The 21,589-nt window shown below is 48.9% G+C and overlaps 1 protein-coding gene across 1 annotated transcript in view; it reads right to left on the bottom strand.

The window, feature by feature from the left end:
- The window catches only part of LOXHD1 (lipoxygenase homology PLAT domains 1), a 135,735-nt gene that overhangs the window by 12,769 nt on the left and 101,377 nt on the right, over positions 1–21,589 (bottom strand). Inside the window, exons 24-32 of the mRNA XM_081802530.1 lie at positions 20,011–20,220; positions 19,744–19,879; positions 17,657–17,865; positions 16,597–16,782; positions 13,744–13,871; positions 10,768–10,885; positions 9,741–9,915; positions 7,925–8,110; positions 1,558–1,728 (exon numbers count right to left, since the gene is read on the bottom strand). Coding sequence (XP_081658656.1) covers positions 1,558–1,728; positions 7,925–8,110; positions 9,741–9,915; positions 10,768–10,885; positions 13,744–13,871; positions 16,597–16,782; positions 17,657–17,865; positions 19,744–19,879; positions 20,011–20,220 — 1,519 coding nt within the window. The remainder of the gene's footprint in view (positions 1–1,557; positions 1,729–7,924; positions 8,111–9,740; positions 9,916–10,767; positions 10,886–13,743; positions 13,872–16,596; positions 16,783–17,656; positions 17,866–19,743; positions 19,880–20,010; positions 20,221–21,589) is intronic.

The following is a 21,589-nucleotide window of genomic DNA, read 5'->3' as shown; positions in this document are numbered from 1 at the left end:
CACAAATCTCTCCTCCCCTGCACGCCAATAGCCTGAGGAGCCTCTATTGCTCCCCTTGGCAGTATGTAAGGGGCTTAAGCGTTCCTATTGCATAAGGGGCTTAACGCTTCTCCCTCTAACAAGACATGAAGCTCTGAGAAAAAGGACCCTTTCTTCTTCCGTTTGCTGAGCACTAACTGCACACTTACCAAGCCCCAAAGCCTACAGAGCTGCAGAAGGCTACAAACATGAGTGACTCTGTCCCTGACCTCTGGGAGCTTCTAGTTGTATGGGAGACTAACCATGTGCAATGGCTGATACAAATGAACTGGAGCTCACAAAGCAGTGTGCACTATCCACAGCATCTATAAGGAAGCTGGGCACCCGGTAATTCCTCAGTAAGTGTGGAGTCACCCTCTGAATTAGGGAGGAATCCTTGCACGGCAAGCCTGACAAGGGGGTGCTTGGTCCCTCCTTTGGATGCTCCCTGGGACATAGTGCTCACTATCTCTAGGAGCAGTTAATTTCACAGTTGGGTAGTTTGGATGGTGTGGCCAGCATGAGTGGGTGGCTTTCTACCAGAGAGCCATGCTTTCCTTCCTTGGTACACAGTTTTTTCCCCGGGAGGGGCTGTCCAGCAAGGGACTACATTTCCCAGGTGCCCTTGCATCTAGGTGGAGCCAAGGGATCAGTTCTCACCAATAGAAAGTGAGTCAATTTGTTAAGAAGGTAGGGAGCATGCCTTCTCCATGCTCTTTTCCCTTTTGCGAGAACTATGGGAGCCATATTTTGAAAATGGCAGAGACATAGATCAAAAGAGCCTGGGGCCCTGAAACACAGTGTGGAAGGTCTCCTGCCAGTAACCACACTGGACGGTTTATTACATGAGTGAGAAATACATTTTGGTTTGTTAAGCCGTTGAAATTTGGGGGTTCACCTCTTACTGCAGTTAGCATTCCCTTAACAACTGAGGTTAAAAATCCTTTCTTTACACCGGGCTCTGCCTTTGATAAGACTTCTTCGAATCTGCTAAACCCAGACACTGTATTAAAGAAACAACTCCCTAGTCCTGGGATGGCCATCCACTTTACAGATCCATTACTTTTTCCCTTTAACTATCCCCTGAGGATCAAAGAAAGTGGCTGCTGGAGATGCTGACTCCACTACACATTCTGTTTCCAGAAGTCTTGATTTGTCAGCTCTTGCCACAGGCACCAGTTGTATGGAGCCCGTGATATAAAAATAAACCAGAGACAGAGCTGCCCACCAAAGTGCCCAGCCCAGCCCTCAGGGCAGGGTGAACTTGTCCCCTGTGGTTTTCCTGCTGCCTAATTAGTCCCTGTGACTGGGGCCAAGATCGAGGACCAGTGTCTTGGCTGTTCCAAGTTCACCAAGTAATATTTAGGGTGTTTATTTATGTACCTTCCCAAAATTCTTTCTTTCAGTGGACATCTGATTCCCCTCCAGCTATAACAGTCTCTACTTCAGACTTACCAATGCCGTTCCCCACCCCCTCTGAGCCTCCTCTCATTTAAGTCTGAAGACTCAGCCCACGAGTCACACCTGCCCCCCACGTACTGGTCTCCTCCAGCTCCTCACGGATCTCGTTGTTGGCACAGGCAAAGTCACGGAGCGTCTGCCTGTCTCCCTCCCCCCTGGAGAGCCAGCAGTCACACTGGAAGCGGAAGGTCTCATCACGCGAGTTGTCCTTCACATTGATGTAGCTCAGATGCCAGCCAGGAAAGATCCCTGTGGGAAAGACACGGTGGGGACCGGGAGCTGAATGTGCTTGCCCCCCTTTCAGCTTTCTGCTGCCCCCAGCCCACTGGCCGCGCAGCCCCACACGAATTCTCTGTCCTCTGTGGGCCTGGCTTTCCTTGTTGATGAAATGAGGAGGTGGGCTAGATGGTCTCTGAGGGCTTCTCTAGTCCTGGGCATGTAATTCTCTTTGCAAAATCCTTAGTTTGGGGTTCATGAGCTCTTAGAGGATCTGTGTATGGGAATGAAGCAGTCTAAGGGCCCGGAGAAATTGTGCTGTAATTACACATTTCACCAGGGAGAGGGCTCATAGCTTCCATCAGATTCACAATGGGGGCCACTGACTTTTTGAGAGTTCACACAGCTGAAGGATGAATCCTATTACTTCCTGACACTAGTATGCACCTGACTCATGCCCGTTATCCTTCCAGAATCAGTTCAATCACCTCCTCCGGGAAGCTTTCCCTAGCATCCCCTGATTGCCCCGTAGACCTGTATCTGGCATCCCTGCAACTGCCTTGACCACACCCTGACCAACCGTGTCATCATTGTTTACATGTGTCTCCTTCCCTGACCATGAGGTTTTGGGGGCAGGGACCTGGTCTTATTTGTTTTTGTTTCCCTAATGCCTGGCATATTGGCTGTCATGTAGTATCTGCTCCATGAATGGTGGATGTACATGTTACAACTTTGAGGACCTTGGCTCTTTGGCAGTCATAGAAGGGATTCGAAGCTGCTATTTCTTCAGGGTATACGTTAAACTTGAAAGGTCTTGGCCTAATATTGAACATACAGCTATTTCTGTTGTAACTGGCAGGGCTTCCCTCAGAAGTGCTCCCCCCAAATCACAGCTATCAAGTATAAATCTCTGTGCATTTGCTGGGGCAGCTGCGTATTATTTGTACCACACACTGATTCAGTTACTCTCCACCCTTCAAAGTCCCTGAGAACTCTGAATGCCAAAGCACCCATCCGGTTGTGTGACAGGTTATGGTGATGGTGCAGGCTGCTCATAAATTGTCCACAAGGCAACCTCGCAAAGAAGGCATGTATATGCCCAACTCTCATGTCTTGCCCTCCCATGTCACCTGAGTGTGTGGGGGCGGTCCCATGTCTCCACCAAAAAGCCATTCTCTAGGATTGGACACTGCCCTCAGCAATACCTGTAGATCCTACTGCTGGTCTCAAGGGTCTTAGAAGCACAAAGACACACAAAGATGGACACACACTTCTAGTCCCTCGGACTTCTGGGGGTGTGGGGGGTAGATGTGGAGGCTCCCGGGCAGGGAATACATACTGGCAGTCCTAGGATAGCTTAATTCTGGGTTTAAAAAGCACTTAATATAGCTTTTAATTTATTTTTATTTTTTATTTTTTAAAGATTTTATTTATTTGACAGAGACACAGTGAGAGAGGGAACACAAGCAGCGCGAGTGGGAGAGGGAGAAGCAGGTTTCCCGCTGAGCAGGAAGCCCGGTGCGGGGCTCGATGTGGGGCTTGATCCCAGGACCCTGGGATCATGACCTGAGCCGAAGGCAGATGCTTAACAACTGAGCCACCCAGGTGCCCCACTTCATATACTTTTTTAAACACAGATCTTTACTGAAGTAGAAACCCATGAGTGCTAAAACAATTATGTTAAAATTTAAAACACTTCTGTTGAGTTAAACAGTGGTGAGTAATTTTATCAACAAACTTAAAAAAATCTCAATAATATTTTTACTTTTCCACACTGGGGCCAGTTCTGTAAGATTATAAATTGGCTGCTTTCTGAGATGGTCCCTGATAATATCATGAAACTGATTCAACTGCTTAATAATCCCTGGTGTGTTCAGTCTGGAAATGATGCACAGGAGACCTACTGGAGCAGTCCTTACAGGCTTCCAGAGTGGAGCAGAGAAAGGGAGAGGCAAGTAAAAAGGAAGGCAGAGAAAGAGAAGCCAAAATGTTGGGCCTCTTGGAAGGTGTGTGTGTGTGTGTGTGTGTGTGTGCGCATATGCACGTGTGTGAGAGAGAGAGATGGTTTCTGCTATCCAGACCTTACCCAAATCAACTATAATAGAATCTCTGAAGTAGGAGCTAGGCATCAATGGTCTTTACAGCTGCCCAGTGATTTCAATGAATAGCAAGGCTGAGAACTGGACCTGCACTGTAATCACCTGGGCCCCCCCTCCTGGAGATTCTGATTGAGTCGGCTCGTAGCGAGGTCCAAGAATTTCCATCTCTAACTAGTTCCTAGGTCATGCTGATGCTGTTGGTCCCAGAGCCACACCTTGAAAATCACTGGCTTAATGATCTCTCCTGACTCCAGGACGATGGTCTTGCTATGACATCATGACAAAATGATCAATGGGAATCAATGGGAATTATAAATGTGTAAGAGTGTGTGTATGCATGAGTGTTAGTGGAGAGGGATGATATTAATTGGAGAGGTGGGTCATCACGAGATCATTTCTGTTGCCGAACACACTATTCACCCTGCTTCTCACCCCAAGTAGATTTCACTCCTGAATTACTCCCTGAACTCCAGGCAGGGTGGTGACAGTGAGCTGAGGGGCAGTGTGGATTCGGGGTGGCTTTAACTTTATCCACAGACAATTCAGTGCTATAATGTAGGGGTGAAGACAACCAGAGAGAAAGAATGTGCCTAGCCCGGGTTGTCCTGATGCTTGGTTGCTTCTCTTCCCACCTTTCCCCCTTTCCCCTGTCCTCAGAAAGCATGGCATTGTCTCACCAATCCCCAATTCTCTTTAAGTAGAAGTTCTGAAAAACAAACAAACAAAAACCCTCCTTCCATGGTAAATAGCAGGCTAACCCCAACTCCTTTAAGATGAAAGAAACTTGTCCTCAGCTCTTTTCTCATTGCTTATTTAGTTGCCTTGTTTTGGAAATGTTCAATGTGATTGACAGGGATCCTACCACAACTAACTCTACTAAGAATCTATCAGACATGTAGCTGTAAACAGGCAGCTCTGGGCAGGCTGATGTCACATGGTTGGCTTTTACTGGTGAAGACAAAGCCACAGTTACAGCTTGGTTAACAGTGTGGCCAGCACTAGCCTGATGGTGGAGACCCTGCATAACCCTGTGGACCAACAGGGAACCATCTGAGACCTACAATTAGAGAGTCTGTTTCTTTACAAAGCCTCCTCTTTTTAAAAATTTACTTATTTGAGAGAGAGAGAAAGAGACTGCTTGTGCAAGAGAATGCATGAGCAGGGGAAGGGGCAAGAGGAAGAGGGAGAAGCAGGCTCTTTGCTCAGATGCAGGACTTGATCCCACAACCCTGGGATCATGACTTGAGCTGAAGGCAGATGCTTAACCGACTGAGCCACCCAGGTGCCCACAAAGTCTCCTCTTTTAAAGTTATACTTTATCTTTTTTACACAAAGATAGTAACCCCACACTGCTGGACATCATACCTTTTCACTCACAGCCAATCCATATCAGAACATATCTGCCCCATCCTCTTTCATAGTTGTATGGGTTTCCTTTCCATGCAGACACTAGAAATTATCTATGCCCACACTACCTTGTGGACAGATAGTTGTTCTCCAGATTTTTACTCCTATACTTGATGCTACAGTTATTATCCTTCCACATATATCATAGTGAACTCTTTAAATCATAGATCAAATTTTGTGGTAAAAAGATTCTTCATGGGGCACCTGGGTGACTCAGTTAAGCATCTGCCTTTGGCTCAGGTCATGATCCTAGAGTCTCAGGATCGAGCTTCGCATCTGGTTCCCTGCTCAGCTGGGAGTCTGTTTCTTCCTTTCTCTCTCCCTCTGCTCCTCCTCCTGATAGTTCTCTTTCTCCCTCTCTGACTCTCTCTTAAATAAATAAAATCTTTTAATAAATAAATAAAATCTTAAAAAAAGGTTTTTCATTTCCCCAGAGTTTTCATCAGAGAAAGCAAGAGAGCAAGATGAATTAGAAAATAAACACAATATGTTATAATTTGTTTAGTATTAGAAAAGCTATACAGGTAATTGGAATTAAAGGGAAGAATAAATCATTTACCTTTATTTTCTTCTCTGGACTATATTTCATGGTAATCATGGGAGCATTTTTTTAACAAAAGAATTGTAGCTAATAAGTGGATAAGAAAGGACAATTAGATAATCGCCATTTGTAATCCTAATTGATCATCACTGGATGAAGCCATTAGATGAACAGTTACTGGGTGGGGGGGTCGGGGTAACCGTACTGACAGTTCCTGGATCCACCATTCAGTGTGAGCATCAAGAAGAGTAGGATGGCTGTGAGGTAATGGGAAGTACCTGGTATTTTAAAGAAGTCCTGAGGTCACCTACAGAGTATTCTTGCCAAAGAAAGTTGAACCTGAATCCAAGCATGCCTTTAGAGCTGACTTCCAGATTGTAGGAAATACGGGGAATCAAGAGGCAAAGACACTATGATAAGCAGACAGACAGGTCCAGAATGCAGACATTCTATAGATCATTGGGCCCATCCTTTCTACAAGCCAATGGCATGACAAAACAAAGGGAGTAGGCATGCTCTGCATTTGAAGATAATGAAGGGAGATGGCAGCTAAACGTAGAGTATGGACCTTGTTTGCATCCAGATTCAAGCAAACCCAAAAGTACACAGGCATTTTTTTACGTTAAGGAAATTTGCATATGGAGTAGAAATCGGATGACACAAGGAAATCATTGTTAAGTGTGATAGTGGCATTGTGTTTCACTTAAAAATGTCCATTTTAAAAAGGGAAACATACTAAATATGTTTGGGATGAAATAATATGAAGTTAGGGTTTGATTTTATACCATCTAGCGACAAAAAGAAATTAAGAAAGAAAAAGAAAAAGTGAAAAGAGGAAAGCAGATATGACAAATCATGAATGTTGAATCTATGTGATGGGTATATGGAGGTTCATTATACCGTTTTCCTCACTTTTGTGCATCCTTACAATTTTTTATAAAAAGTTACTGGATAAACAAAAAAGACGGAAAGGTAGATTCAAGGAAAGGAGATGACTGCCATGCTATTAAGTTAACTAAACGTTTGTAACTTAACTTATGTGGCATCACAACTTTTTTTGTGGAAGGCTCTCAAATGAAATATTTTTGTCCTCATAAATTGCTATGCAAGGGAAGCATAATGTAGCTTGAATATTTTTAAACTAAATATGAAAAAATGTGGCAGAGAGAGAGCTTAAGGACATATTTAGCTGCCTTGGTTTATATTAACATTTAAGCTTCCAACTATGGAGGAGAAAGTTACTATAAAGAGGAAGCTAGGCAAAGAACCTGGACTTCCCTATACCTCTCCTGACCCTAGTATCCCAACCACCTGGGTTCACTGAGGATACAGACAGACATCTTCCTTTCCCTGCTTTCAGATCCAAAGTCTGAATGGAAGGGAGGACGTCCACTTCTCTGCCTACAAAGGAAAGAGGATAACATCTGTGCCCTGGGGTTAGCCAGGAGCCCTTATGGGACCAAGGCAATCAGATAGTCTTGAGTTATCCAAGGGAGGAATCAGGCTCTTTGAAGAGCATGCCACCTAAACCACAGTAGTAGCAACACACAATACAGCTGGACCTGTAAGGAGCTGTCCGTGGTGCTGACCTGCTTCCCTTTACTTTTGACAGTGAGGAGACACAAAATGATTGGCTGTCAAGTTCATGCATAGAAGAAAAAGGCATCAAAAAAAATGAGGTCTAGATATGTGCATAGTTAGTGCTGGGGGCAAGGTGGGGAAGCCGGTATTAGTGGACCTAGTCATGACCATGAGATTCATGGCCAGGGCTTAATTTTTGAACGTATTAAGGCATGGGGAAAAAGTCTGATTCCAGAGAAATGTGGGTTTCCTGTGACTGAGGCATGAAAAAAAATCAGAAATGGATCTGAGAGAGTGAAACGTGGCTATAAATAAATTCCATTAAAACTATATTAAGTCCCTACTATAGTACAGGCAATGTGATAGGCATTAGGGAAAGAGCAATGAACAAGACAATGGTGTAATTAGGAGCTAAGCTTGAATTCTAAAATTTGTCTAGAAACACAGGACATTTTCTAACTGATGGAAGTGTCAAAATGGTGGCAATCAACAGTTTTTAGTTGTCTGCCACCCTGGGGTAGAAGGGTCAACATGCTGCCAGGGGGATGGTGGAAAGCTGAGGTCTGTTATCCCCACCACCCTGACCTTGAGCAGGAGCTACCTTTGTTGTCATGCCAGACCCTCAGCTTGCAGAGGTGGCCCAGGCTCAGCATGTCAGAGAAGTTGAATGTGTCTGTGTTGTTCCGCTCAAACTTGTTCCAGTTGGCTGACTGCTTCAGGGCCAGGGTCCCGCTGTCCCCATTCTCCCCGAAGATGATGATGAACACATTGGCATCGGTGCCTGCTCCTAGGGGGTGCATAAAATAAGGGCTTTGGGTGCTAGCTTCTCCAACACACAGCCCACTTGCTCTGGTTTCCATCCTGGCTTCCTTGGAGGAACCAGTGGTGCCGATGGGAAGTTTAGCTTTGATGAGGCCAGCAGAGAGGCTGGAAAGGGCTGATTAGTTTACTGGGACTCCTGGGTCTCCAATTCTATCCTTCATCTTATCTCTGTGTCTTATAAATGCTATTGGGCTAATTGGAGTCCTGGTTAGCAAGTGTGAGTAGTTTAGTGCAAAAATTCATTTATTTTTGGGGAAATACACCCATACTTAAAAGGTATGCCATGAAGACTGGCTTTGCAGTTTAGAAATTCAGTCTCTTTCCTGCATAACGTGGGTTCAGGAGGAAATAGGAAAGTTCTTTGTTCCCCAGATCTACCCCTGGTTGACAGTCTATACTAGAGCTTTGTATCATTTGCCTGAGCCAAATAGAGGTATTGAACCTAGTTAAAAAGAAAATGGTTCTGGAAAAGGTAGCTCAATGAAGCTTTTCTGACACACACACACCCTACAGTTATCAAGGGACTTACCAACTATTTTCTGAGAACAAATCATGAGGGGATTTGGGGGTGGAAAACATGTGGACACTTGGAACTTCAAGTTCCAAAATCGTGAAGGCTCCACTGTTAGGAGAAACGAAGAAGAGAGGTGCCAACAAATTTACCCACTATACTGACCCATTGCTTACGCCTGAGATCCTACCATGAAAGCCTAATTTCTTTGGCTAAATGCTTCTCTGTTGAAAATGTAAGCTATTAGGACCAACAAATTAATCCCTCACTAGTCATTTATAATCAGCGCAAATGAGTTTGTCACATTCCTTACAACAGCTCCTGGAGAACAGGTTTGATATAGAGAAGGATAGGCGGGAGACAATGCCTCCATGATGAGGTGTGTTCCCTCTCAATCTCAGGCCTTTGCACACACTAGCATTTTTGCTTGGAAAGCCCTTCAGCAGGTGTTCCATCTGCCTCAGTGGCTTCTGTTTGTCTTTCTGCACCAGACTTTGGTATCACCTCTGGGAAGCCTTCCATGACCCTTGCCCCTGATCCCCAGCTAGGTAAAGCACCCTCTTCTGGGTTCCCCAGCTCCTGTGCAGACCTCTGTCAGAGCTTCACTGTCATTGTTCTACTAGAATGTCAAACTCACAAGCGCCCAGGGTCATCTCTCCATCCTAAGACTCTAGGCCAAATTTGGCACACAGAAGATGGTTGCCAAACACATGTGGGAAGGAACCCAAGGGCATCTGAGATGCACAGCATAAAGGTGAGGGGCATGAGGCAGCAGCAGGAAGACAGAGGGCCTCTGAGTCATGCTCCCACCCAGTTTTCAAAAGTGCTGACCATAGTGCCCGATCAGGTTTTCCCAGACCTCCTTGAGGGAGGAGGGGCAGAGCCAATTCAGTCACTGGGAGGAAATACTTTGTCTGGACAGAAAGTGACACATGGTGGAAAGGACTTGCATTGACTAACATTTGGAACGTCAGCCAAAGAAAAGTGAGAGCCTGACCAGAGCCCAGGACCTGAGCCAGAATTTGAGGAAGGGCAAGGGAAGTGGGATGTGGGACTGGGAGATGGGAGGGATGCCCTGACTCACCCAGGATGTCACTGGTCTTGACTGAGACAGTGTAGGAGGTCCACTCCATCATCTCCTCCCCATCAACGACAGCACACATTTCACACACGAGGGTCTTCTTGCCCTTCCACTGGGACAGCCAGTCTCCATAGTAGAACATGGTCAGGTCTCCAGTATTCATGTTCTTCAGGAGGATCTGGGTGAGAGGAGCCAGTGTGGGAACACCTGCCCTCACCTCCACCAGCTGTCCACCTGCGAATGCAGCCCCCTTGGCTGAATCCCAAGGACCCACGATTCCAGACCCAAGACGAATTCTTCTGACTAAGACTCTCCAGGACAAAGACCCTGCCCAGTATGTCTTGCATAGGGTCTGAAGCCCCTTAGTTTGGGGATTTGGAAATGGAAAATTCATCCAAACATGTTTCTGAAAGGTACCTGTCACTGTGCACAAAAAAAGTTTGTTGAATGAATGACAGAAAAACGGGCCAACCAAACCACTATCGGCCACAAATACCTGAAGTTAGCCAAGTTGTCCTTGGTGTGGGCACCCATATTGTTGGCTCAAGAAAAATCTGCTACTGGCTGAACAGGGGAGTGGGAGCCTGAGGGAACTCAGGACAGATAGCCTTTGGTGGCTGGGAGATTTGAGGACTGAATTGGGGAAAACAGAGTCCAAGATGGAAAAAGAGGCAGCCACCTAATGTGTGATCACAGGGCACCAAAAGCTCCCTGTCATCCTGCCTGAAGTGCTCAACATTAGAGCCTCTGCTGCCCTGGTTCTTGCTGTTCCTCTCTCAGTCCTCCCAATTTACCTCCTCCAAGAAGTACACGCTAAGTCTCTGTCCACATTATACTGACAGTGCATGCTGGACACAAATAACTAAAACTACATTCTCTGGTTAATTCACGCCAAAGGGCACACCGGATTACACAGGTCTGGTTCATGTTATAACCCTCTAAAGTGACATTTGCTCTTTAACCAGGTCCACCGACAACCCAAAAGATAAGGAGGAAGGGTTAGGCTATGCGTGGAAGGAAGACATTTTACCCTCTCCAGGAACCACTCGGGCCGGCAGCCCAGGCCATCAATTCGGATCCGCATCTTGGTGAATGGAGCAATGTCCAGAATCTCCATGATGAAGGTGTCATTCTGCTCCCGCTCAAATCTGGGGGAAGAGAGTAAGGGCATGAAGTGAGGATGCTGGCTACAGTGAGGAGGGAAGGGGAGGCTCCCAGTGACTCCCCAATAGTCTGTCTCTTGCACCCCAGATGTGTTCCTGAAAGACTGGGTGAGGTGTGTTTGGCTGATAGCAATGACCCTGAATCAGGCTCTGGGTCCTAATCTCATTCTGCTAGCCACCTAGAGCAGTCCAAGCTTCTCTCTGGGACTTGGTTTCCTCATCCTTAGTCTGGGGGAAATGATACTGGCCCTGCAATCTCATAAACCTGTCAGGAGAACCAAATGAATGTGACATCAACTTAAAATGTAAAAGGAATTCCATACCTGCAAAGCTTCAGATGAGATTCTAGGAGTGACAGGGCTGCCACGAATGGTGGGGCAGGTTGTACACTGCTCAACTCTAGATGGTACCATTTACATTTTTCTATACACAATCTGCAAAACTAAATGCAGTGGCCTGAGATTAGGTAATGCTACCAATAACTAGTAAATGGCAGGCAAATCGAAGGTAACATTACTTTTGTTGCTATTACTATTTTTCTGCTGAATGACCTCATCATCTCAGAGGTGCTCTATCTTGATGTCTTACTGCTCTTCCTACAGGGCTACATGTATAATGCAACCTTTAGTGCTGATTGCTTGACTGCCGACTGATCCCAGATGATGCTGCTGATAAGCCGTTGGGGGTAATGCAAGTGGCACTGAAGATAGAGCGCTGCATGGCAATTGTGCTTCCTTGTATACAAGACATATGTTTAAAAACAGAGGCCACGGGGGCGCCTGGGTGGCTCAGTTGGTTAGGTGACTGCCTTCGGCTCAGGTCATGGTCCTGGAGTCCCGGGATCGAGTCCCGCATCGGGCTCCCTGCTCAGCGGGGAGTCTGCTTCTCCCTCTCCCGCTCCCCCCTCTTGTGCTCTCTCACTCTCTCTCTCTCAAATAAATAAATAAAATCTTTAGAAAAATAAAAAAATAAAAACAGAGGCCACAGCCAGCGGGGGCTGGGACTGAAAACGCTGCAAACCAAGAACTACTCCTTGTCTTAGAGGCAGTGGTGGAACAGAGGCCTAATCCTTTTTAATAACTTACTCGTGTATTTTATGATGATTAGAAGTGAAAACATTCTCCCAGAAGTCTGCCCTAAATCCCTCCTGTTCTAATTTAAGCCCTGCCTGTCCTGGCCCTGTGGAAACTAGAAGGAGGTGTTCACAAGTTCCCTTGTCAAGCTCATATCACATACTGAGATTCTCTCAATCTTTCAACTAGTTGATTCCTCACCAGGTGTATAATTTTGCAGATCTAGGGAACTTTAGAATTCTTTGCTTTGTGTTTCTCTTTAATTTTCACCCTTTGAATTTACCCAAGTATTCCCATTTTATGGAGATTTTTTGGTGGGGCAGGTATAAAAGGGAGAAAGAAATAAGCTTTTCTTCTAGAAGACTAAAGAGTGGATGACTCTGTCCCCTCACCCTTTATTACAGGCTAGACCCCCAATTACACCTGGATGGACCTCCTTTTCTCAGGGTAAAAGGCCCGCATCCAAAGCAAAAGCCCCTCCATGGCCCTTTATCCCTCCACGACTCACTACCCACGTCTTTCCTGCTGCCCCAGACCCCCTCAAGACACCTCAGCCGACACGCAGGAAGGCTCCTGCATTGAGGGGCCACCTTGGGAGAGGCTGTCAGCCTCTGATCCACATCCCCTTGCCTCTGGCTCAGAAAAACAGGGCTGCCAAAGTGGTCCAGAGTTTGCTCTGCTCATCTGCTCAGAGGAGCCTCTACTCAGCAACTGAAGAGGTGGTGTTTGGGGAGGCAACTTTTGGCTGCCCCTCAATCCTCTCCTGTTCTGGTTTCCTTCTGTTCCCTGCCCCCCCAACAAAAGGCTGTCCTTGGGAAAGGGCCTAGCACCCACTCGCTCACTGGGGCAGTAGAACCTCATACATAAGACTAGGGACCCCAGCTGCAGCTCCCAGTGCCACAGCCTGCTGGTCATGTGACCTTCGACAGCATGACTTCACCTTGCTGTGTCTCAGTTTTCTCTTATCAAAAAGGGATGATAAAAATGATCCTCATAGAGCCGCAGGGAGGACGAGCTGCGTCAATACACTCAGTGGGCTTAGAGAAATGCCGGGCATGCGGTAAGGTCACTCCAGTGTTCACGCTGTTGCTGCAGTTCCCCAGGTGTTGAGCTGTGTGGCTTCGGGCATCTTCTGGTTATACTCGGTCTCCTGTGTCTGAGACAGTGCCTACCACATACTAGGGGTTCAATCCTTTTTTAATATTAAAAAAATTCTTTTGGCTTTTTATTTTGCAATAATTTTAGACTTGTAGGAGAGTTGCAAAAATAGAACAGAGTTTCTGTGTTCTCTTCACTCAGCTTCCCCTAATGTAAACATCTTACATCACCATGGTACAGGGAACGAAAGGAGATTCACAAGGATACAATGCTATCAACTAATATACGGGCCTTACAATAAACATTTTTAAGTGATGGAGGGAGGGAAGGAGGGATGGAAGGATGGAAGGATACAGGGAAGAAGGGAGGGAAGGAAGGAAGGCAGGAAGGCAGGAAGGAAGGAGCATGCTCTGGGCTGAGGTGATCAAGGAAGGCTTCCTGGAGGAGGTAGATTTGAGCTGGCCCCTGGAAGAGAAAGGTCCTGAGACAGAAGAGAATGGATGAAGGGCATTCCAGGAGGGAGGAATCACATGAATAAAGCTGTGGAGGCTAGAAGGCCCTAAGGAATGAGGGGAGAGAGTGAGGGAAGCAGTCTGATTGAGGCAGGGTGGGATTAGAGGCTGGGGGACTGGATGTGCAGAGGGGCGAGGGGCAGAGGCCGTCCCTGGATACCTGGCCTTCTTTTTGTCCAGCTTCACTTCCTCTGTGCTGCCATTGATGCCGTAGAGGGTCATGAAGATGTTGGAGTCAGTACCACCGCCGACCACGTCACCCGTCCACACTGTCATCTCATAGAGCACCTGCCAGGAGAGGGATGCGGGCCCTGAGCCTTGGCCTGCCTCACTCTCCCCAGGGCCAGACGTCCTCCAAGCCCTGTGGCTCTGAAAAGAGCCCTTCCCCTGATCAACTGCTAATGCCTGGAGAACATGAGTCGGGCCTTGTCCCTCTGTGTCCTTGGCCATGTCCAGCCCGGTGCTAGAGAGGAGTTCAGTCTCTGACAGAGAACACGTGTGCACCAAAAGCACGACTGAAAGCCCCCGAATCCCCCAATTTGTCAACCAAACCCCAGCCTGAGCTCATGCAATTGAGCAGCACGCGGTGGCAGGACGGTGGCTTTTGGAGTCATCCAGCACGCCACTTGTTCCCTGGGCCTGCCACCAGCCAGCTGTCGAACTTGGGCAGGCCCCACACCCTGGCCAGGCTCTGCTTCCTCCCCTGAGAAACAGGGATAGATGTCTGGAGGAGTGAGGGCTGCAGACCGTTCAGCAGTGCACTGGGAGCCCATGCCGGGCCTGCCATGTGCTGTGGGTCAGCAAGCACAGCCCCAGGTCCATCCCCACATCAGGCACAGCCAGCATACGCCGTGAGCGCCCGTGAGCAGTGACATTTGGAGGACACGCACTGATTCCATGATTTGCTCTTCAGGTTGGGATTTTGCCCTTTTGCCTGAGGTTTGTTCCAAAGAGGAAGTGTTCGTCTGTCTCCACCGGAGGGGGAGGGGGCAGCCTGCTCTTCCCTGCATGGTGCCCTCACTGGTTCTTTCTCCAGAGGCAGCCTGTGTGGCAAGAGGGGCCTCCTTTACCTGTGCTCTGGAGCGTCCTCTGGCTTCTTACTCCATTCCCTCTTGCCAGGTGCCCAACGACTAGCATAGGTCTCGATGGCTCAGGAGAGGTTTGCACACTTGGCCACGGAAATGCCAGGCTGACCATCTCCTCTGAACCCAGCTGGCCCTTCCCTTCTCCTGAGACTGCAGCACTGCATTCTCACCCGGTCCCCACTAGCCAGAAGCCCTCGAACTCAGAACCCAAGTTATTTGTCACAGTGATCATGTTCCCGACATTGTGCGGGTTGGGTGCTGGGTGCATTTCAATCAGCATCTAGGATCTTTGCCATGATACTATGAGGTTAGGAGTGGTCTTTGCAGGCCTGGCCCAGAGGACAAGTTCAGTACTTGTTTGCCAAGGTAATGATTGAAGAGCCTCTTGCTTTATCAGGAAGATCCTCTCAGACCTTAACAGGGTATCGTGGTGGCAGCAGGAGCTATTGGGAATGAAGGCAGGAGCCTGACACTTTTTTGCTCTTATTCAGACAGGCATGAAAAATAGAAAGATCAAAATGAGTACTTTGGTGACCCCATCGAGACTGGCCCCTTAAGGCTAGTCCCTCCAGACTGCCGTGCTCTCTGGGCCCATCTTTCTCTCCTTTACACAGAGACGTCTCTTTTTAGGTAATAGGTTGTTTCCAGAAAGAGACACAGAAATGGAGCTTTTGTAATTCTGGTCTGATATCTCCTGGGGAGATGGCCAGTCCAAAGAAGCCTGTGGTTCTTTGCAAAGTGATAAACCTGTGTTCTTTTGTAACATGAATAATAGGGGCGTGGGTCTGCATTTCCACAGACTAAAGGGCTCGGGGGAGATACAGCTGTACTGAGTGGGGTGTGCATGTGGCGGGGGGGGGCGGTGACATGCACGCAGACACACTCACGCCCACATGCATGCTGGGAACTGGGTCAGGACAGAGGTCCCTGGATGAACTGTGTGCTCACCCACACCATCCGTCTAGCCACAGATGGAGATGTCTGGGTAAGTTGTGGGGGGAGTGTATCTATGCTATAGAAAGTTCTGTTTTCTGGCTCTCAAGCAGGGGAAGGGCAGGCATCCATACTCCTGCCTGTCAAGGTTCTCAGAGCCCCAAACTCAGGCCTTCCTTCTGTTTCCATATACAATATAAGCAGGGCACACTCAGGTCCAGGGTGATTTCTTCTTATCTTTGTGGGACACCTTCTGACCTAAATCTATAGCCCATTGGTTTGGATTCAGGAACAGAGATGAGGAGGGCTGGAGCATCCTGTTGACCCCACAGCTTTTCGGAGGGAAAGAGAAGCCTGTAGGGTCGCATGAACCAGGGCCATCTGAGCCACCAACTGGCCATGTATCCTTGGGCCCAGCACTCAGGCACCCAGCACTGACTTGTGAGTTCACACAACTTCGCCCCAGGTCATTTGACCAGTTAGAGGTGGAGCCAGGACAGGAGCTCACAGCTCCTGCCCTAAAGAGGGTCTCGTGCAGGCAGCTCTCACTGTACTGCAAGACTCCGAGGCACATGGTATCCCAAATGCTATCTTGCCCCACCACTGTCCTTGGGTGTTGAGGGAGACTTTAGAGAAAAAAAAAAAACAGCAAAAAAACCCAACTCTGCACATCTACGCAGAGCTTGCAAAACTCTTCACAGACTGTTCATGATTTCATTTGTTCTCATCAAGATCTTACCTGGAACAGGATGGAAAGCATTATTTCCATGGACTGTATGAGAAGACCAAGGCGATTTGGCCAAGGTCACATAGCAGCAGACCCAAAGAGACTCGAGTCTCTTGGCTCTTAGCAAAGGGTGTCTGGCTGGTATACCAGGCTGCAGCCCCTGCCAGTGGCCCAGCGATGAGTCGCCCGCTTCCCTCACTTCTGCTCTTCCCCCACACCCTGCACGGCCCTCGCCATGACATATGCACACCCAGGCCCCTCTCTATACCTTCTTCCCAATATTCACCACCATGGCATCCAGGAGGTCGAAGACGCGGGAGGTGACACCGTCGCCTCGGTCCTTGGCAAGCCAGCAGTTGCAGCGCAACGTGTACTTGGTACCCTGGGTAGGCACAGCCAGACAGAGCTCCTCCACCAGCCAGCAGCTCTCGGGGGAGGCCCCATCGTGGCCCAGCTGGGAGGGGACACACCAGGGCCGTGAGGGTCTGGGTAAAACTGGGAAGGAAGCCCTCGCCACTCAGCCTCCCCTTCCCTGTTCTGCACCCTCCCTCCTCATTGCTTCCTCCTAATATGCTCTGCGCACCATGACCCAGGTCCCTCCCATGGAGGTGAAGAGGTTTTGCAGATGAAATAGATGTCTCTAATCAGATGATTTTGAGTTCATCAAAAGATTATTCTGGGTGGGCCTCACCTAATCAGGCAAGCCCTTTAAGAGAGGGTCCAGATGTCAGAGATGGGAGAAGTCAGAGAGATTTGAAGCAGAAGAGATCATGTCTTATTGGCCTTGACAAAACAGCCATGTTGTGGAGAAGGTCACATGACAGGGGAGGCCTGCAGCCTCTGGGAATTGGCGGCCCCAGTCTTACAACTGCAAGGAAATGGATTCTGCCAAAGACCAGTGAACTCGGAAGAGGACCCCCAGCCTCAGAGGAGACCACAGCCCTAGCAGCAACTTGATTTCAGCCCAGTGAGACCTTGGAAGAGGACCCAGCTAACTTACATCTGGACTCCTGACCCGGGAAACTGGGAAATAATATATCTATGTGATCTTACGCTAAATTTGTGGTAATTTGTTACATAGCAACAGAAAACTAACACACCAGGCATCCCCATTAGGTGGGTGGAAAACGGAGACCTGGCAGGGCAGTGGCTCATTCAAGGTCACCTAGTTGATGGCAGAGGCCAGGGGACCTTCCCTCATGACCTGGTCTGAGGTGGGGTTCCAAGTCAGTTACTCTGCCTGCCCTCTACACCTCCACCTGCTATGTCCTGGTCAGCTCCTTCCTTCCCTGGGGGTGGGCACCATCCCAGGACCTGGGGGCCAGCACCTCTATTTTCTTGATGATGCCCACATCCAAGCCTGCAACATAGAACTCCTCCACGGAGCCACAGCTGAAGCCCTTCTTCCCCCGGGGGAAGTCCAGCCAGATGCGGTTACTGCGCTCATCATCCTCCCCAATGAGTAAGATGAAGGCCCGGCTGTCGGTGGCCGCATCCTTGTGCTTCCCGGTGGTGACCGACACATGGTAGGGAATCACTGCAAGAGATTATGGGGCCAAGTGGACACGGGTAGGCTCATAGACTTGGAAATGACTTTTGGAGAGCACAGATCTCAGCTCCCTGCCTCTGGGACAAAGTGAAACAGAACTTTCCAGACTGGTGAATGATCTATGGTGAGCATCTACTCTCCAGGGAATGAGAGATCGTTATCACCCAAGTGAAGATCATCCTAAAAGAGCATCCTTGCCACTTCTAAAAGCCCTGCTGACCAATGATCTCAGTTGCACCTAGCACTCCCATGTGAAGTAGAGCAAGACCAATAGCCCTTCTGTAGTCAGCAAAAATAAGGTTGGAAAAAACAAGGTCTCACGGAAAGTAGGAATTTGGGGAAGAAAAATAAAATAGTATTATATGTATAACATGGTAAATGAAAGCTCTAGAAGGCATCCATTTCTAAAACAGACCAGATTAATCAGTATAAAACCTTGCTCGGGTAGTGCAGCGCAGAGTTCTAATTGCCCAGCAAATATCCATTCTTCTTGCAGCTAGGGGTGCTTCATAAAATGTAAGCAGATATTGTTGGGTGGGTTTCCGGGGACATTTCTGACTCAGCTGGGAGGAGCACCCTTTTGCCCCTTACCCTTCCATTCGTTCTGCTTGGAATGTGGATGCGATGGCTGGAGCTCCAGCAGTCATCTAGGAACCATGGACAACCTTTAGGATGGAAGTCCCTGACTTCACTGGAACCTGCTGTATCAGTCCCAGTTGCCTACCTTTGAACTTTTATGTGAGAGAAAAGAAAAATCCCTCATTTGTTTAAGCCGCTATCTTGTCTCGGTCACTTACAGTTACTGATACAAATTGGAAACCCTTTTCTGGGATCATCTTCCTCAATATCTTGGGAGACAATGCTCTGGTATAGGTTATAGGTAATATGGTTATAGGTTGTGCAATTTGTATCTCTCTGAAAGTTTCCAAACTAGCCCTTCCTGGCTGGAATTACCAGCATTGTAATTCTGCACCTGCCCACAGTCTTATTTCATCTTTAGCCTCCTTAGCCTTTCACAGTTGATCATAGTGCTTAATTCAGGAGAAGCACTTTCTTGTGGGTCCTGTCATTTATTCACAGAGTGAAAAGGTAGAATATAAAATGATTGACTCTCTCTGCCCAGCCCCAGAGACACCCCCCCTCCCAACGTGGTCTCCTGGAGGGGAATAGAGTGGTTGTCACGCTCTATACTTAAGACAGCTGAACAGATAGGCGGTGACCTTAAATGTCAGATAAACAAACACAGAACTGCTTTATCTCAAAAATCTGGTTGGAAAAATGAGCTTGTCGGGGCATTACAATATTGTTTTATGGAGGAGGGAAGAATTGAGGCCAAAAGAGTGACTTGTCGAAGGCTACATACATTCTTGTGAGAACCAGAAATGGAACTTAAATCCCATAAAGCCATCTTAGGACTTTTCCCCCTTCCTCACCACATCACACACTGTGCCTTAAGTCTGCGTGGCTGAAGTCTTCCATGTGATGCTCTACTGACATGCAAGGGGATCCTCACTGTTGCTATTGATTTCTGTCTGATGAGAACTGTCCCAGGCACTCGGGGCTGAATCTATATCCTGTGAGTCTGGGCGAGGGTAGAGTATACCATGATGCCCTCCTGGTGGTGGGTCAGTGGATTAAGGGCATCATTCCCCTAACTTCTCTTAGCCTTTGTTCCCCCTTCTGCAACAGGGCTGACGGCTGCCCTTGCAGGTTGTTGTGGGGATGGGAACAGGCGGTCTGTGTGAATTATAAAGCATTAGGTAGAAGGCAGATGATGGTGGGGCAAACGCACGGCCTGTCCGAGAATTGCTTAAACACATGTCCGGGCGCCTGCCCCTCCTCCTCTGAGCTCCCTGCCTGGCTTACCCGGGCCCTCCTGCGCGTAGCCCACCATGGGCCCCGTCACTGCGGCGATGTCCACGTCGGCCATCTTGGAGCTCAGGGCGATCTCCCAGAAGTCAGCGGGGCTACTGCAGTTGCTGCTCCGGTCCCCAGTGTACTCCTGCCCGGAAGAGCCCCGCCCCACCCACTACAGCTCTGGCACCTTCTGCCAGAGTACGAGGCACGAGGATGGGGGCGAGCCGTGGCTGAGCCAAGTCCCCCCACCCCGCACCGCCACTGCCTTTCCTGCACCTTCTCGTAGAAGAGCCTCTCGAGCCGCCCGTCTTCCTTCTTCAGGGACAGCCAGCGCCCGCACAGGAACAGGAACTCGTCCTCGTTGGTGTCATTCCAGATCTCCACCTTCTCCACATACCAGTCTGCACACCACTTGGTGTTGTCGTGGCGGAGCTTGATCTTGTAGATGACACCCAGGTCAGCAGCCTCGATGATGAACGTGTCCGCCTGGGGAGTCCAGATGTGGGGACTGGATGGGGGTGTGCCCCACCTCCGCCCACTGCAACCCTGACTGTCCGGTACCTTCTACCCCCCTCAGCTGTTGGGCTGAACAGACTTTCCTAGCTGGGAGCCCTCCAGGCACAAGTCCCTAACCCGAAGTGTTGGGTATTCCGCGGCCTCCCTTTCACAATGGCCCCGTTTTGCAGGCCCGTTCCTCCCAGGGTACACCTTGTGGATGTCCGGAAGATGGAATGTGAGTGGGTATGGGGCAGACAAGGGCGCTCAGCCTGGTCCTGGTACCTGGATGTCCTTGGTTATGTTGAGTGTCAGCATGAGTTCAGGTGGGAGGCTGGAGGGAGGAACGGGAGGGGGCTTGAAACACCCAGGGGTAAGCTGGGAGGCCTTCAGAGGAGCCACTGGGCCAGGCCAGGGAGAGGAGACAGCAGGGAGAGGCCCTGATGGAGGCCAGGCCGAGGAGAGCTCAGGGACACCATCTGAAATGCAGGTGCAGGTAGGTTTTCTGTGGGGTGTGATGTAAGGCCCTCTAGGTCCCTGATTATCCCTTCAGTAAAGGGTTGTGACCCTCCCAGGTGCTTGGATTCTTTTGGGATTGCTCAGTGAGATGTAGCGTTTTAGGCCTTGGGTGAGGTGCGGTTAAAACACAGGCTGAATGTGGCCGGCAGGAGCCTAGGGCAGGAGAATAGAGGCTGGTGGTTCTGAGGTACAGCACTTTTCTTCCAGACGATGGAAGATGTGCTGAGTCACTACAGAGTGCTGGGAACCCAGACATAAATACGATGAGGAAGCCTTTGCCCCTCCTGGGGACCTCCCAGCCCAGGGCAGGGGGAGGAGGAGGTGGGTAATTACAGCCCATGTGCAGAAGCAGCCACCTGTCCGTGGACTAGAGGCAGGGCTGGGAAGACTCTTCAGGTGGTGGCATGAAGCTAAGGATGGGGTGGCTGGGCCTTTTGGCCCCCAGGCAGGTCAGTCTGTGGGTGGAGGAGACTGCAGGTGAGCTGTGCACAGCTGACTGGGCAGGACACAGCACTCTGACAAGTGGCTAAGATCACTAGGGCAAAAACAGGCACAGCCTATGACCCAGCAATCCCACTTCTTTGCTTCTGTCCTGAGGGGATGCCTTTTTATGTGCACAAGGATTTTTACTGCAGGATAATTTTTACAGTGGAAAGCTGGGAGCCACCCGCTGTCCAGTGCTTGGGGAATGGCTAAGTAAGCTTGGCGATATTGTGTGTAGAATGTCGCGTGTGTGGTGGTTACGAAGGACGAGCCAGTTCCATCTACACTTGAATATCCTGACATCGAAAGATTTCCAAGGTACTCCACTGCGCATTCTGTGGTGGACACTCCACACAGA

The sequence above is a fragment of the Leptonychotes weddellii genome, chromosome 13 (genome assembly GCF_054177405.1).
Source record: "Leptonychotes weddellii isolate Sample4059 chromosome 13, ASM5417740v2, whole genome shotgun sequence".
Taxonomy (NCBI): Eukaryota; Metazoa; Chordata; class Mammalia; order Carnivora; family Phocidae; genus Leptonychotes; species Leptonychotes weddellii.
The sequence above is the reverse complement of the archived record's forward strand: the minus strand, read 5'-3'. Positions and strand labels throughout refer to the sequence as shown.